Source organism: Gouania willdenowi, chromosome 1 (assembly GCF_900634775.1).
Source record: "Gouania willdenowi chromosome 1, fGouWil2.1, whole genome shotgun sequence".
In the NCBI taxonomy this organism is placed as follows: Eukaryota; Metazoa; Chordata; class Actinopteri; order Blenniiformes; family Gobiesocidae; genus Gouania; species Gouania willdenowi.
This window is the reverse complement of record NC_041044.1, coordinates 31,905,625-31,918,926: the sequence shown is the minus strand read 5'-3', so window position 1 is coordinate 31,918,926 and position 13,302 is coordinate 31,905,625. Positions and strand designations below refer to the sequence as shown.

Below are 13,302 nucleotides of genomic sequence, written 5' to 3'. Positions count from 1 at the left end.
AGTTCATGCACTTATCCATCTTTAAATCAAATTAACTTATTCATTGCAGACCCAACAATCACAAGAATTTATACTTAGATAATTCCCTCAATTCTATGACCTAACTATTCAAAGATATTAGGACTATAATAATTAGAAAACTTGAATGCTCTTCACTCAGTGAACCTGACTCAAATATTTGCAGCAAGTTTTACTGACGCATACAAAATGACAAATCTAATAGAGAGTTGACATCATGACACACACTAATGTTTTAGTTGGGAAGATCTCAAATGAAGAGTGCAATTTTCCTTGCATGCTTAAATACTATGGATCCCCTAATTCTTTAAAGGTGATTTACGATCTTGATTTTGTTAGATTAACACTTGCCAGCAGAAACATATGAAATTGTCATTGTTGTCGACTTTGGTGGTCTCGATTTGCAACGCCCTGCCTACCCAACCCTTGTGCTCACGACACGTCACTGCTAAGATTGAAGCACGTGGTTGAAGACGCCCTATTCAAATGCATATTTTGCACATTGCAGTGTTTGACCAATGCAATCCTAAATGTGTGGGGATAGTAGATCGCTCACGTCTATAAGCGCGCATAGTGAGGTTTGCTGTATCCTGGTGAGAAATGTTGTTTGTTTGACAGCACTGCTAACCCCCCAAAAAAGTATCAATTACTTATAATGTATATGTGGGTGGGAATGTGTAGGAATCGGTAAAAGTGACTAGTAATGAATAAGCTGTAAAAGTGAAGCTTATGTACTATATTTACCTTATATTCTACTACAGCTCCAACACCTAATGAGTGCTAGCCACCATTATTTAGGGCCTAATGATTGTTGTTGTTACTAATAATGGCTTAAAGCTCTGTTCAGTGCCACATGGTAGGTCACGTCAAACCTTTTCCTCATGCTGGTTTTTGCAGCAGTATTATTCTTCGGCATGGTTTTCTTTTTTTTCTTTATCTTCTCTTCCCTCATAGACCTTATTTCTATTTCCTTCTCTGCCGTGAAGGACCCATTGATGTTGCCATTCAGTGCTGATATGATAACGCCCATCTGGAGGGAAGAATCATCTTTTCTTTCCTGATCCTCCCCTCTGATTACAGAATTTGGACAATTGGGATGATCAGACTCTATGCTGATGTTTACTGTTTGCTCAGACACGGTAAGATTACCCCCCACAAAGATACTCTCAAAATAAGGATACACCGTTTCAGAAAAGCAGTGATTGAATTTAAAGAGATTAGCACTTGTTTCAGTGTTTGTGAAGTCCAAAGTCCCTCCTTCCCAGTCAAACCTCACACTGATCCTGTGTAGTGGGCGTGAGCTATCGATGTTAAGAATCTGAGATGGACTCGTCAGGGCTCTATACTCTCCATCACGCAGGCTGATGCACCAAAGTCCTGCTTCTGGACAAGCTTCAAACGCCATTCTCCTGGACACCCACTGAGCAGCGATTCCAATAGTCCAATTACTATTGTCAGTGACCTGTTGAAAACAGTTTAAAAAAGAAAACTATTGAATTTGATTGAAATTCTTGGTCTTATAGATCAATAAAGAATTATATCAGAAACTGCATTTTGATTTCTTTGACACTATAGATCTCATCAACAATATTGTTCAGTGTGTTTCTGGCTTTTGAATAAACTTTGTCAAATGCCAATTTGTGAAGTTTGGACTTTTTGGTCAGAGTGTTCGAAAAGATATTGCTAATGAATGCTCATTAAATAATTTAAAGAAATTGGAAATAAATGTGTTTAAAATCTTTCTTAAAAAAATGACCTTTTTGTAATAATAAAGATTTGACACTATCAACTCAAACCCCTTTAAACACTAAATATAGCACACATGTTTACATATACACTGTTATTAAAAGTCATAGTTTTATATTGGAGGACCATCTCTACATGATGGGTGCTGCTCTAGAATGCTTGTCCCAAAGCATTATGGGAATATGAGCTTGGACAATTGTCGGGCAGACTGATGCGTCACGATGCATACAGTAACTACCTTTCAACAACTTTATTGCTTTTAAACGATGGTGTGATGTTGAGTTCGTGATCTTTTGGTTTGAAAATGTGCTGTTTGGAAAGAATTATGTCTGTTTCTATACACCAAGCAAAAGCTTTACAAATCCAACTTATAACCAGTAAATTATGTATAAGACGTGTTTAAAGTCAATGCGGAACAAAAGACACAAAAAACACTTGAGAAAAAACATCTACCTCAACTTCCCAGCAGTGCACCCCTGTGTTGAAGCCCTCCCTTCCTAAAATGCTGGAGTACGGGTGGAAACGTTCATGGTTCGCTGGGACAGTAGTAACATCAGCCGTTATCTGTTCTGGCCCCTCCATTGGGGGTCCAGGACTGACACGGACGCTGTTCATCTCAGAGGATACCTTAAGAGACTGACTAGCTGTTCTGGAATCCATAGTTATTGGAACTGGAAGATAAAAAGGAGATCAGTGAGTCTGAAGATGTTGTTAGCTTAGCTTAGGTCCGCATTATGATTTACACACTATAAGGAGCGATGTGTTTCATCTTCTTCCAGACGGCAAATTTGAGGTTTGTCAGGTGATCTGGTACATTCATCAGAGAAACATCGGCCAACTGCATGTCACCTACACATGAACTGGAGAAAAAAGGTAGACCATTAGAAAGTGTCTGTGAAGGTTCAGGTTAAGGCACATGTGGCAAACTCAAGGTCCGGGGGCCAAATCTGGCCCTTTAACACATTCAAATCAGCCCACAGGGAAAAGTAAAAATGGCTGAGGAAACATGAATCATTGTGTAAATTACCAATGTAGTTGTGGATATCTCAGTAGGGTTGCAAAGGGGAGTAAAATATCTGGCAAATTTCACAGGAATTCAAACTTTTTATGGGAATTATTTTTTGAAATTAAGCAAAAATTGGGAATAATTTTAAATCTCTGTATCTTATCCAAACATAAATATTGGCATCCATGCAAAAATACTACATGATTTTGAAAAACAACATTTCAACAGTTTTATTTGGAAGTATAAACTTTACAGTTATTCAAGTGGAGTTTCATTGAATTTGTCACAAATCCAATGAAACTGTATAATATTTGCGGGGGTTGGCAGTTTACCATGCATGTAATAACACGATGAGAGTCATTTTCACTCTCAAATTGTTGAATAAAACCTAGTTTTTCCAAAATCCTGCTCAATCCTCAAATGACAAGATTTCCCCAAAATAAAAAAATATAGTCACTACCTGTCAATTATTGCTTGGATATTGCCTGTGCCTTATATACTACATACTTTTATATACAAGTAATTTATAAATGGAAAAGCTAAATATCACTAATGTTGAAATTGTTCTATTCTCCACCTGAGCAGCCAACTTTAGATCAAACTTATCCGTATTTGGCCCCTGTACTAAAATGAGTTTGACCCCCTTGGGTTAAGGGATGTCTGACAAAATTTATGGATAGCAAAAGTGAGAAATGAACTTAGCAAAAACAGTCTGATCAAGTAGCATCAAGACTCTATGAGAGACATTTACTTTTTTACATTTACATCCAGTTATTCAAGCCCATAAATGTGAACCACCAGATGTTGAACATGAAGAAAGTCATGCCCACTCCAACAAACAACCAGGTAATCAACATAATCAGTAAACCCTAGACCCCTAATTAGTCTGTTAGCAACTAAATAAGCATGTCAGATTACTTTGAACGAACCTGCAAGCATGTTCACGTTAGAAAGAGACTGAGTACAGACAAGTCAGAACCAAAGCAGAAACCACATACCCACTCATTTGGTCTTCATAGTGCTGGAAATTAAAAATGAGTCAAGTTAGATACTCAGCAACCTTCAATATATTAAGCAAATATTAGAGCCTTAGTGGATTTTACCTCTAATAACTCAATGCCATCGCCTTCTGAGTCAATCTCCTTCTCTACCAGAAAGATCTTTTCCTCCAGAGACGTTATCATCTCATCCATTTTGTCCATCCATTCTTCAGCCTTTCCCGTCCTCTTCTTGGACTCCTCCTTTAGAACAAGGAGCCTGTCTTCCTCCTCCTGTCTCAAAAACTGATGCAGTGTCTCAAATTCTTGCTTAATGACCTGCTCTGTGAGTTTAACCTCAGCCTTAAAAGAATACAAAAGTAGTCAAACATATGGGAGTAGACGTACTAAAATAAAATTTGGGGTTTAGCTGTAGTTAGGAATCTCACCTGGTTGTACCTGGATGCATCGTGACTGGCTTGTGTAACCTTGTTGAAATCGGTACGTTTCTTGTATAGTCCTGTCAGGGCTGTTCTGAGCTCTTCCTGAAGGACAGAGAAAAATAAAGGGAAACAGAAATCTAAAATAATGGTTCAACTTTGGTGCACATGCAAATGGCGTGCTGAGGGAGAGCAGGGGCTTGTGCAATGGATATAGAACTCTCAACAATGTCTAAGATAAAAGTTTACAAAAGAGTTATTGATGTTTACTGAAGGTAAATGGGCTTTCTTTTTTTTTTTAAGGCAAGTTCCTCCTCCCTGCACACTTTTTAGCATGATGGGATAAACATAAAGAGCAACTAAGGAGAACTCAGAATGAAGAGATGATAGGGCATGGACCAGTGGCCCAAAGCTGCAGATAGAAGAGATGTTTGCGCTCTCTCTCTTTCAGTCTATCAGGATTTTGTTCCATGTTGGTTGTAACAAACTCCAGTCCTGATCCTCACTAGACTGTAGTCTGGATAAATCTGGAATGAATGGTGGACTATGGGACTATTTGTGCAAAGCAGAAAAAGTATTTTTACCACTGCACTTGGCTTATTTCACCAAAATATTGCCATTTGATCACAGTTAATTAAAGCGTGTTACTCTGTGGCATCTAAACCACAGCTGGTATGCATATATGTGTATATATACCTCAACAGTCATGGATCGTGGAACTTGAACACACGCAAGTTTGTGGCACAATCATAGAAACAGTCATTACTAGCTTCGTATTCAACCTGACATTTTGTTTGAACTCGCTCTAACTTAATCTCACCTCAACTAATTTTAGAAACACCCACAGCCGCATGTGTTTAAATCAGGATCATTTATAATTACACAAGTTTTGAAGCCGTATGAATGTCAATGAACATACAGGAAATTGGCTCTCAGCAAAAGTACGGTTCAATTCAATGAAAACACTGTGATATTAAAAGCTCTGCAGTTATTTGATGTCTGTGTTAGTGTTTGGTTCGGATTTGTGGGATCAGAAAGATTGTGATGAGAAAAGCTGCCATCGTCTTGCTGCTCTGCATGTGCTCGATGAGAATGTTACTGTGTTGCTTTCAGTAGAAAGTTGAAGGCATGATGCCCAAAAATGAATAAGAAAAACAAGAGTATTAAATACAATATGTATTAAAGGGATCAATTAGATCAATTATAAATACATCAAACTACCATGATCATAAAAAAAAAAAAAAAATGAGGTGCACAATGCAAAAGAAAACATTTTAAGTCAGAACTTTTTATGGTGGTTGAACGTGATGACGATAAATGGGAAGAACGTGTGTCAGCCTGTTATACTTCTGTGTATCTTTCTTTAAATCACTGAACTCAGCTGTGTTGGCTTGGATTATTTGGTTCTAAACATTCAAGTAGGAATGTAATTTAGGCTTTACATCAGCAAAGCTAAAAAAAAACCAAATATGTCTGGTTGAGCTCCTTTGATGAAAAAGATTTACAAGTTGCTGATTCATAAATGACCATGATTTTATGTGCTCCATGTGACTCATAAATGTACTTGCGTTCCATCACCTGTTTTGCTTCCCCGTGGCATACCTTGTTTTATTGTGGTCATTTAGTTTATCCTTTGCACAGATATCTCTGTGCATTCCTATACGTATTGGACCTGTAAAGGTGATCTAATTCTTTGGTTGTACCAGTTTCTTTACCAGTGTGCAACAGGATTCAATGAGATTAAATATTTGTTAAAAAGCAAATGTACAGTGTGCTCATTTCCTGCAGATTTTGATTAGTCTTAGACGTGAACCTGAAAGTTGTGTGTAAAACAGAAAAAGCACGAGAAATGAACAATCATCAGGGAAAACCTTGATAAAGTCCAGTTGTGTAAGAATGTTTTACTCAATATCAATGATATATGATATCAGGATGGTAAGAAAGTGGTAATATAACCTAACAAAAGTAAAATAAGGGGCTAGGGGAGCAAGAATGGCCTTGCTGAACATTGAGCAAAAAAAAAAAAAACAGAAACACTTTGCCCTCACAGAACTTCATTATTACTGCTCTAAACCATGCGGTTGCAAATGTTCTGTCATTTTTATGGGTTCTGAAGAACAATCGTATAGTCACAATTTGTACCTTTAACAATGAAGGTTCCATTTATTTTACCCATTATGTAGAAAATGGTAGGATTACAATCCTCTTGTAATCCAGCTAGCAGTCAAACTAATAAACTCCAGTGAAAACATCACTTAAGCAGCTTAGTGCGTAACCAACCATATTGAGCAGTAAAAGAGTTGATTGATTTAAACTTTTACTGCATGTGAATTTTCCATCAGTGTTATACAATTGGATTCCTACCTTGCAGTCAATTGCAGCTTCACTTAGAGGGTAAACTCTGTGTCCTGCATGGCTCACTGTAGCACATAGTTTACATGAGGGCTCCAGGTCATCCAAACAGAACATAGACAGGCTCTCCTTATGTTCCTCACATAACTCCAGAGGGTTGAGTTGAATTGTGGGAGTCAAGAAGAGTCCTTTTGCTTCAAAACTGGTAAAAGGTTCACACAATGCACCTGGGCAGCTCATGCTTGAAGCCTCAACGTATGGCAACTGTGAGCTGTTTAGCAGTAAAAGAGCAGTACACTGTGTCCATGTGTATTAGTATCAGTCCTGCAGACAGGAGTGGTCTATGTGCACCATGGGAGAAGCCAAAGTTACATACAGTACAGTAGATCTGCTTACAGCCTTTAGCCCAGGCTTGAACTTCAGCCAACATGACTGCACCAGATGTGGCCATATATCAGTCTGCAATGTCATGACATTTGTTATCCGAGGGTTTAAAAGATATTCATATCCTCGGGCAAAATTTATTTGTGAGTCTTAGCTTGTCTTTTTCATTACTTAGCTCATTTCGGTGGTACTGGGCTTATTGGTAAATTAAAAATGCGTCAGGAATTATATGTTTTATTTCAACACATGAACTCTTTCATTACACTTGCAAAGCAATTCCTGTGAAGAGTCCAATTTTGTCACTTTAATTACCTTGCTGAAGAGTTTGGCATATTAGGCACAAGTTTCCTAAATTAATCAAGTTATTTTGCCATTTAAAAGTTTGGGTGGGGGGAAGATTTTGATTATTTCTATTTCATTGATTTCAATATGTAAATATTGGGCTGATTGGATCAGGAGGAGGGTGGTTTGTTGATTATTAATATGAAAACAGGGCTAACAAGAGTCAAAAGTTTGTTGCGAACATTTCTTTGTTGTACGGCCATTGGTTGATGTAACGTTTATGTAACCCAAAGGAAAAAAAAACAAAAAAACAATATAATGACCTGGAACTGCAGTGATGTGATGTGATGTCTTTACAGCATAGTGATAAACTTTTGACTTTTTTAAAACACAGCTAAAAAGAATGTTCATACACAAGTAATCTTTTACAAGTGTATATGTATGTATGTGTATATATATTCAAAAACTGACTGGCCTGCTCATGCCTGTTATTGTTTAAATTGACTTTGTGGAGGTGGTCTTAGCAGACCTCTAATGGTCTTCTTACTCTCTCCTGCACAGGTATGTTCTTTTAACCACTGTATAATATATTGTCTTGTTTTTTGTGCAAATAAAATAAAAATAAAATCAAAATAGATGGATGGATATACAGTATATTTCCTTCTGGCTGTCTTCCAAGAGTATAATAAAAAAAACACAAAGGTGTTCGAGTTTAAATTATTTAAGTGAAATTATTGAGATGTTTTAAAACTTGAGGCTTTTGAATATCCGTTGATTCAGATTTACACTCCCATTAATGTAACCTGCATGTTTAAAAAAAAAAAAAAAAAAATTAAAAAAATGTAGGTGTAAACAAAAAAACAAAAAAATCATGTATGCAAAAATGCAAACATGTAACAAAAAAATTTTAAAGATATCTAATTTTGTTCAAAATATCTTTTTAGAGACTATATTTCAAAGCATATCCACACTGACTTTATCCCTGCTCTGATGAAAAGTTTTATCTGGTTTGTTCAAGCCAGTGAAGAAAGATCTTAAAACAAACAGTAAAAAGAAGGTTAAGAGAAGAGGTCATAGCAAGTCAAGAACAGCACAGAGAGAGAGATAAACACGCTGATAGAGATAAATGGACCACTGTAACACAATTTATTTTGTGGTACAGACTATAGTACCACCTAAAGCTGAAGGATTCAAGCTGAATTATCTATTTGTGGAGTGTATGTTGTGTTGAGAGGGGACTTCTAACTATTTTTGCCTTGTGACAGACAGACAGACCAACCCCTAATGTATTCTCATTAAGCTCCTATAACATAAAGCTGTTGTTCGTTTTCTTTTCACCATTTTAAATGTTAATGTACAGGGTTACAGCACTGTTTTCTAATGTTAATTAAAGGTAGTTCCATCCTTGCACATTCCCATTTAAATGTGTGCAATATATTCACAAGGTTTGATTTATTTTCATCCTGTGATTTACTACTTTCGAAACATGTATAAACATGTCACCTGATATGATAATGTATTAATAAGTATAGACTATGTTATATGGCACACTTCAGCGTGTACTTTTATTTTTAACTTTCCTCAACTTCTTGTGGGAAAAAATTGGAATTTACATCTTTTGTCCTGAAAGCTATCTTATAGAATGCATTTCTTATGTGAACATAACTGCATCTTTTTCTCAGATTACTGGTAATACAGGATCTCCCCAAAACATTACCTTTTGAAAGACCTTTTTTTCAGTTTGTTTTTTCAAAACCCTCACATTTGGCTTGACACTGTTTTAGAGTTCATAAATATAGTTATACTTAAAGCCTGGAATTTTTTTAAATTATTATTTTGAATTTAATTTAGTGGTGTTATTTTCCTTAAACTAAAGAATTGTACATTTTCACAGAACTTGTATTTTATACAGATGCCTTTGTGGAAAATACATGAAGTTCCATTTGTGCAAGATTTGGTCTCTTCCTTTGTAACTTTTTAAATGAGATGTTTACTGTATGGCAAGATTTATTACCAAAAATAAACTTGTGGGGTGAAAGTAACTAGTAACCGTTACTTTGAATACCTTTTAATTGAGCTACTTTTTACTTGTACTTGACTATTTTATGTATTACTTAATTGTACTTCAGTATAATTTCAATCAAGTAACAGTGCTTCTACTTGAGTAGGATATATCAGTACTCTTTACACCCCACTGTGGCACCTGAAATTCTCAGTGGTCTTTCATCCAACTACCGAGATCTGATGACATCAGGCTGACAGGCAGGTATGGCTAGACATACCTGTGTAGGGCTAACACAAAGACAAATAATCACAGGCAACCTTATAGTCCCACTTTCTAAACAGAAACTTGAATAAATCAATTACTGTAGGGAAATACACACATGCTCAGAGAATCCAAACAATACAGTATCTACACGAGTGCCCTCAACATAGTTGATTTTGCAGTGATAGATTAATGACATACTGTATGCTGCTGCTATTTAAAGGAGGTAAGGATTGTAAAACAGTGTAGTGTGATGTCCCGGTGAGGTCCTCACCCCCATAAATGAGCAATGTGAGTTAGTGTATGACATGTGCTGACACATTACAGGTATGTTTTCAAGCCACAGCAGCAATTCATTGCGTTCTAGCTGTCTAGGACACTCTGCATCAGTGATAATGTCAGTAAAAGAATCTATTCTGGGTACATGTCACTGGGTGCTTGCATTTAGGTATTAAAAGAAAACCTAGCGGGGTTGAAAGAGCATTCCTTGTCTTCAAGCGGAAATCTTCAAAGCTCTTGTTTCTGATCAAAGCTTCCAAATCTTATCAGGAAGATGTGCCAGGGACATGGTGGCCCTGCATAAAAACATCAGAGCTGAGGAAATGCTCTCTGCTCCTGCAATAATAGCAGGCATGTAACAGCAAGTATTCGTATGCCTTCGAAAAAACTGAATAATTGTGGCGGAAATAACTATCATCAATAGTGTATTCAGAAGACACTGACATGTTTGTAAAGTATCCTGAAGATTTTAGGCAATAATGATACAACCTTGTTGGTATACAGAAATAAAAAACAGCTTTACTTTGTTGGCAGGTACAACCATTTCTGCTCTAGTTGTATAAACCATTGATTGTGATTGAAAAGAACTGAGACCAATTTTCTTGAGCTCATCAGTGGGTGATTCTGTGTGTGTGAGTGCATGCATCTGTGTATACCTACAACAAGCAAAAAAAAAAAAAAAACAGCTAAGTTTGACACTTTAACACCATTCAGCTCTGTTGCAGCCCACTGAAATTTTTTTTTTGAAAGTGAGGAGGAACAAACTATTCCTGTTGTTGATTCAATTCAATTCAATTCAACTTTATTTGTATAGAGCAAAATTAGAACAAAGTCAAATCGATGCACTTATCAAAATATAAAATTCATAATAAGAAAGAAAAAACCCAACAAGATACACATGAACAAGCATTTAGCGACAGTGGGAAGAAACCACTCCCTTTTAACAGGAAGAAATCTTCGTTAGAACCAGGTTCAGAGGTGGCAGCCATCTGCTGTGACAGGTTGGGGTTAGTGGACAGAAGGACCAACAGAACAGGATAGAGAGATAGAACATCAGAGTGTCCCAGACTAGTTGAGCCGTGAACCACAGATCAGGAACTGCCATCATCAGCTTCACGACACCTGAAACAGAGAAGGAGAAGGCACAGACTGCAGAAAAACATGATACAGTATTATCAAGTCAGTCTGCCTTGGCCTTGGGTCTCACTACCAGTGGCCTAGTCAACACTTATTATAAAGGTGACAAATCTCTTCCCGTTTATTGGTAAGCTAACAGCGACTCCATAGGCGGAGTTTGAGATTCTTGCAAGGGGGTGGCAGCAAAAACAAAAACCCATAAAAATAAACGTTAAATATATAGAACGTCTCCAATTTCGCTTCACAAATAAGAAATTAAAACAAATGTACCAATCTAACTGTTTTTTTTTTTTAAATAATTTTTTTCTCATTTCTGTAATATAAGTTTTGAAAGCTGTATTATGGACCTGCCAAAATAAATCCAAAATGCAGCTTCAATTGTTCAGCCCCCACTGTAACTTCTACATGATATATCATACAACACTCAATACATGTGCTTTAATATGGGAGATATGCTTTAACATGGAGGGAGAAACTTGCCGGCAGTTGTAAATCACTAAGTTAAACAACAGGTAGGATAGAAAAAAAGGATCCAATTGGATTAAAAGCATTTACAAGTCCAACAACATAGATAATGGCGTTTAAAGTCTCTAACAACATAACTCCACCTTCGCTGATTGTCTATGTGCTCCCACGGCCGGTGGATGCCGATTTTGTCGCGGGGGAGGAGGGCGAGTAGTATCACAACAACCGCTCAATCCACCGCTTTATATCCAGACAAGTGCGCACTGAGCGCCAGGTTTGCTCGTTCTCTGTTCCAGTCAGCTTGTTTTCTCGGTGCATCACTACAAACAACAAACTTATGAAACTACTGAGTGCCCGCGGTGTCCACCATGTTGTAAACAAACAGAGCTCTGAGCTGCTACGGGAAGCAGGAGGGTCAAATGTCATCGGCTGCAGTGGTCCTTTAAAACTTTTTTAATTGGTTTTATTTTGTCAACCTTTGAATTTTATAACACCATTTTTATCATTTCCTAGTCACTGTGTTTTTGGCACTTAAAATATTTGAATATTATGTAAATTATATTAAGAATTATATTTTTTCGAATGAATTTGGGAAAACTTAAATGAAAACTTTTGATCAATGAGGGGGCAATGCCCCCCCTGCTCCCCGCAAACTCTGCCAATGAGTCACTCCAAGATCTGTAAATGAGATCGTTCACAGACGAGCCCATGTCCGCTCTAGTGGTTAGGTTATGTTATGATTCAGTCCTGTTTATGCAGACTATAAATCATAACCAGCTCCATCGGAATTTGAATCTCTTCCCGTTTATTGAACCAGTAAATGCGACCGTTTACAGACGAGCCCATGTCCGCTCTAGCAGTTAGGTTATGTTATGATTCAAGTAATTATTTATTTGGGATAGAAAGGTGAGCCCTCCTCAGAGGGAGGAATAAATATAGCCAAATAGAGGGATTAATACATGCAGGGATCCCTGTTTCTTTGGTGTATTTATTTGGAAAAGCATGAGATGTCAAATGAGAGCTATTTTTCCAAATATATTTTTTGTTGCTCATTATATTCTAGACCAGTACACACAGCCTCTTCAATGTGAGTGCTGCATTACGATTGAATACTGATACATTATTAAAGTTGTTTATGAACAAACCACCAAAAAATGAATTAATGCATTTCGAAAAATCCATATTGAGAAATGGCTTTTACATTTATTAGATATCACAACCATTGTCACAGTGTGAGTTACTAAAGACATTGTAGCATAATGCGTTTTAGATTTAGGGCAACTGGTTTGATATTTTGTTTCCGTTAAAAAAATAAAGAAGTAGAGGAAGACTTCAGAAATGCCCTCAGGTGAAGGATAAATGTTTCAACACTTTCCTCTTATTTGCTTCATGACTGGCAGCTACGCATTTGTATAAAAACATGATGGAATGTGAACTCCTGAATGTCCTGGAGCGATAGATATTAGCAGCAAATGGAGCATTAATATTAAGCGACAGTAACTCAAGTTTAGAGAAGCTACTGATTTGGAATAAATTGCATGGGGAGTGCAGACACCCATTAAATCATATTATTGAACAGAAGCTTATCCTAAGCAGTGGATAAGCAGATCCTTCTATCCATCATTGGATGTGCTTTTATGAAGCTATGCACTTTTAGTCAGTTTCAAAGTTTGACACCCATACATACCAAATATGACATATAATAAGCTGTTCCCTGTGTGCTCTCATATTACACATTTTAACATCTGAGAGTCTATTTTGTATCTCCTTTGAAAAACAAGTTCTCAATGTCGTAAGATTTGTATAGTAAAATAAAGGTTAGCATGCATAGCATTAGCGTGCTCGGTTTAGACTATTCTACACTGTTTCGGTTCTCACTTGAAACGAGGTGGTATGGAGGAAGGTTACTGTCAAAACATTTGGATATACGCATATTTATGCACAATAGGG

General features: G+C 36.9%; 1 protein-coding gene across 1 annotated transcript; it reads right to left on the bottom strand.

Annotated features, from left to right (window-relative positions):
* Positions 1-414: 414 nt before the first annotated feature.
* LOC114458389 (zinc-binding protein A33-like) lies at positions 415-4,895 on the bottom strand. Its single transcript, XM_028440790.1, has 7 exons — positions 4,884-4,895; positions 4,197-4,292; positions 3,874-4,110; positions 3,769-3,791; positions 2,512-2,624; positions 2,218-2,435; positions 415-1,480 (listed from the first exon to the last, which is right to left on the bottom strand). The coding sequence occupies exons 1-7, from the start codon at positions 4,893-4,895 to the stop codon at positions 839-841; spliced, it is 1,341 nt and encodes a 446-aa protein (XP_028296591.1). The 3' UTR covers positions 415-838.
* Positions 4,896-13,302: the final 8,407 nt, after the last annotated feature.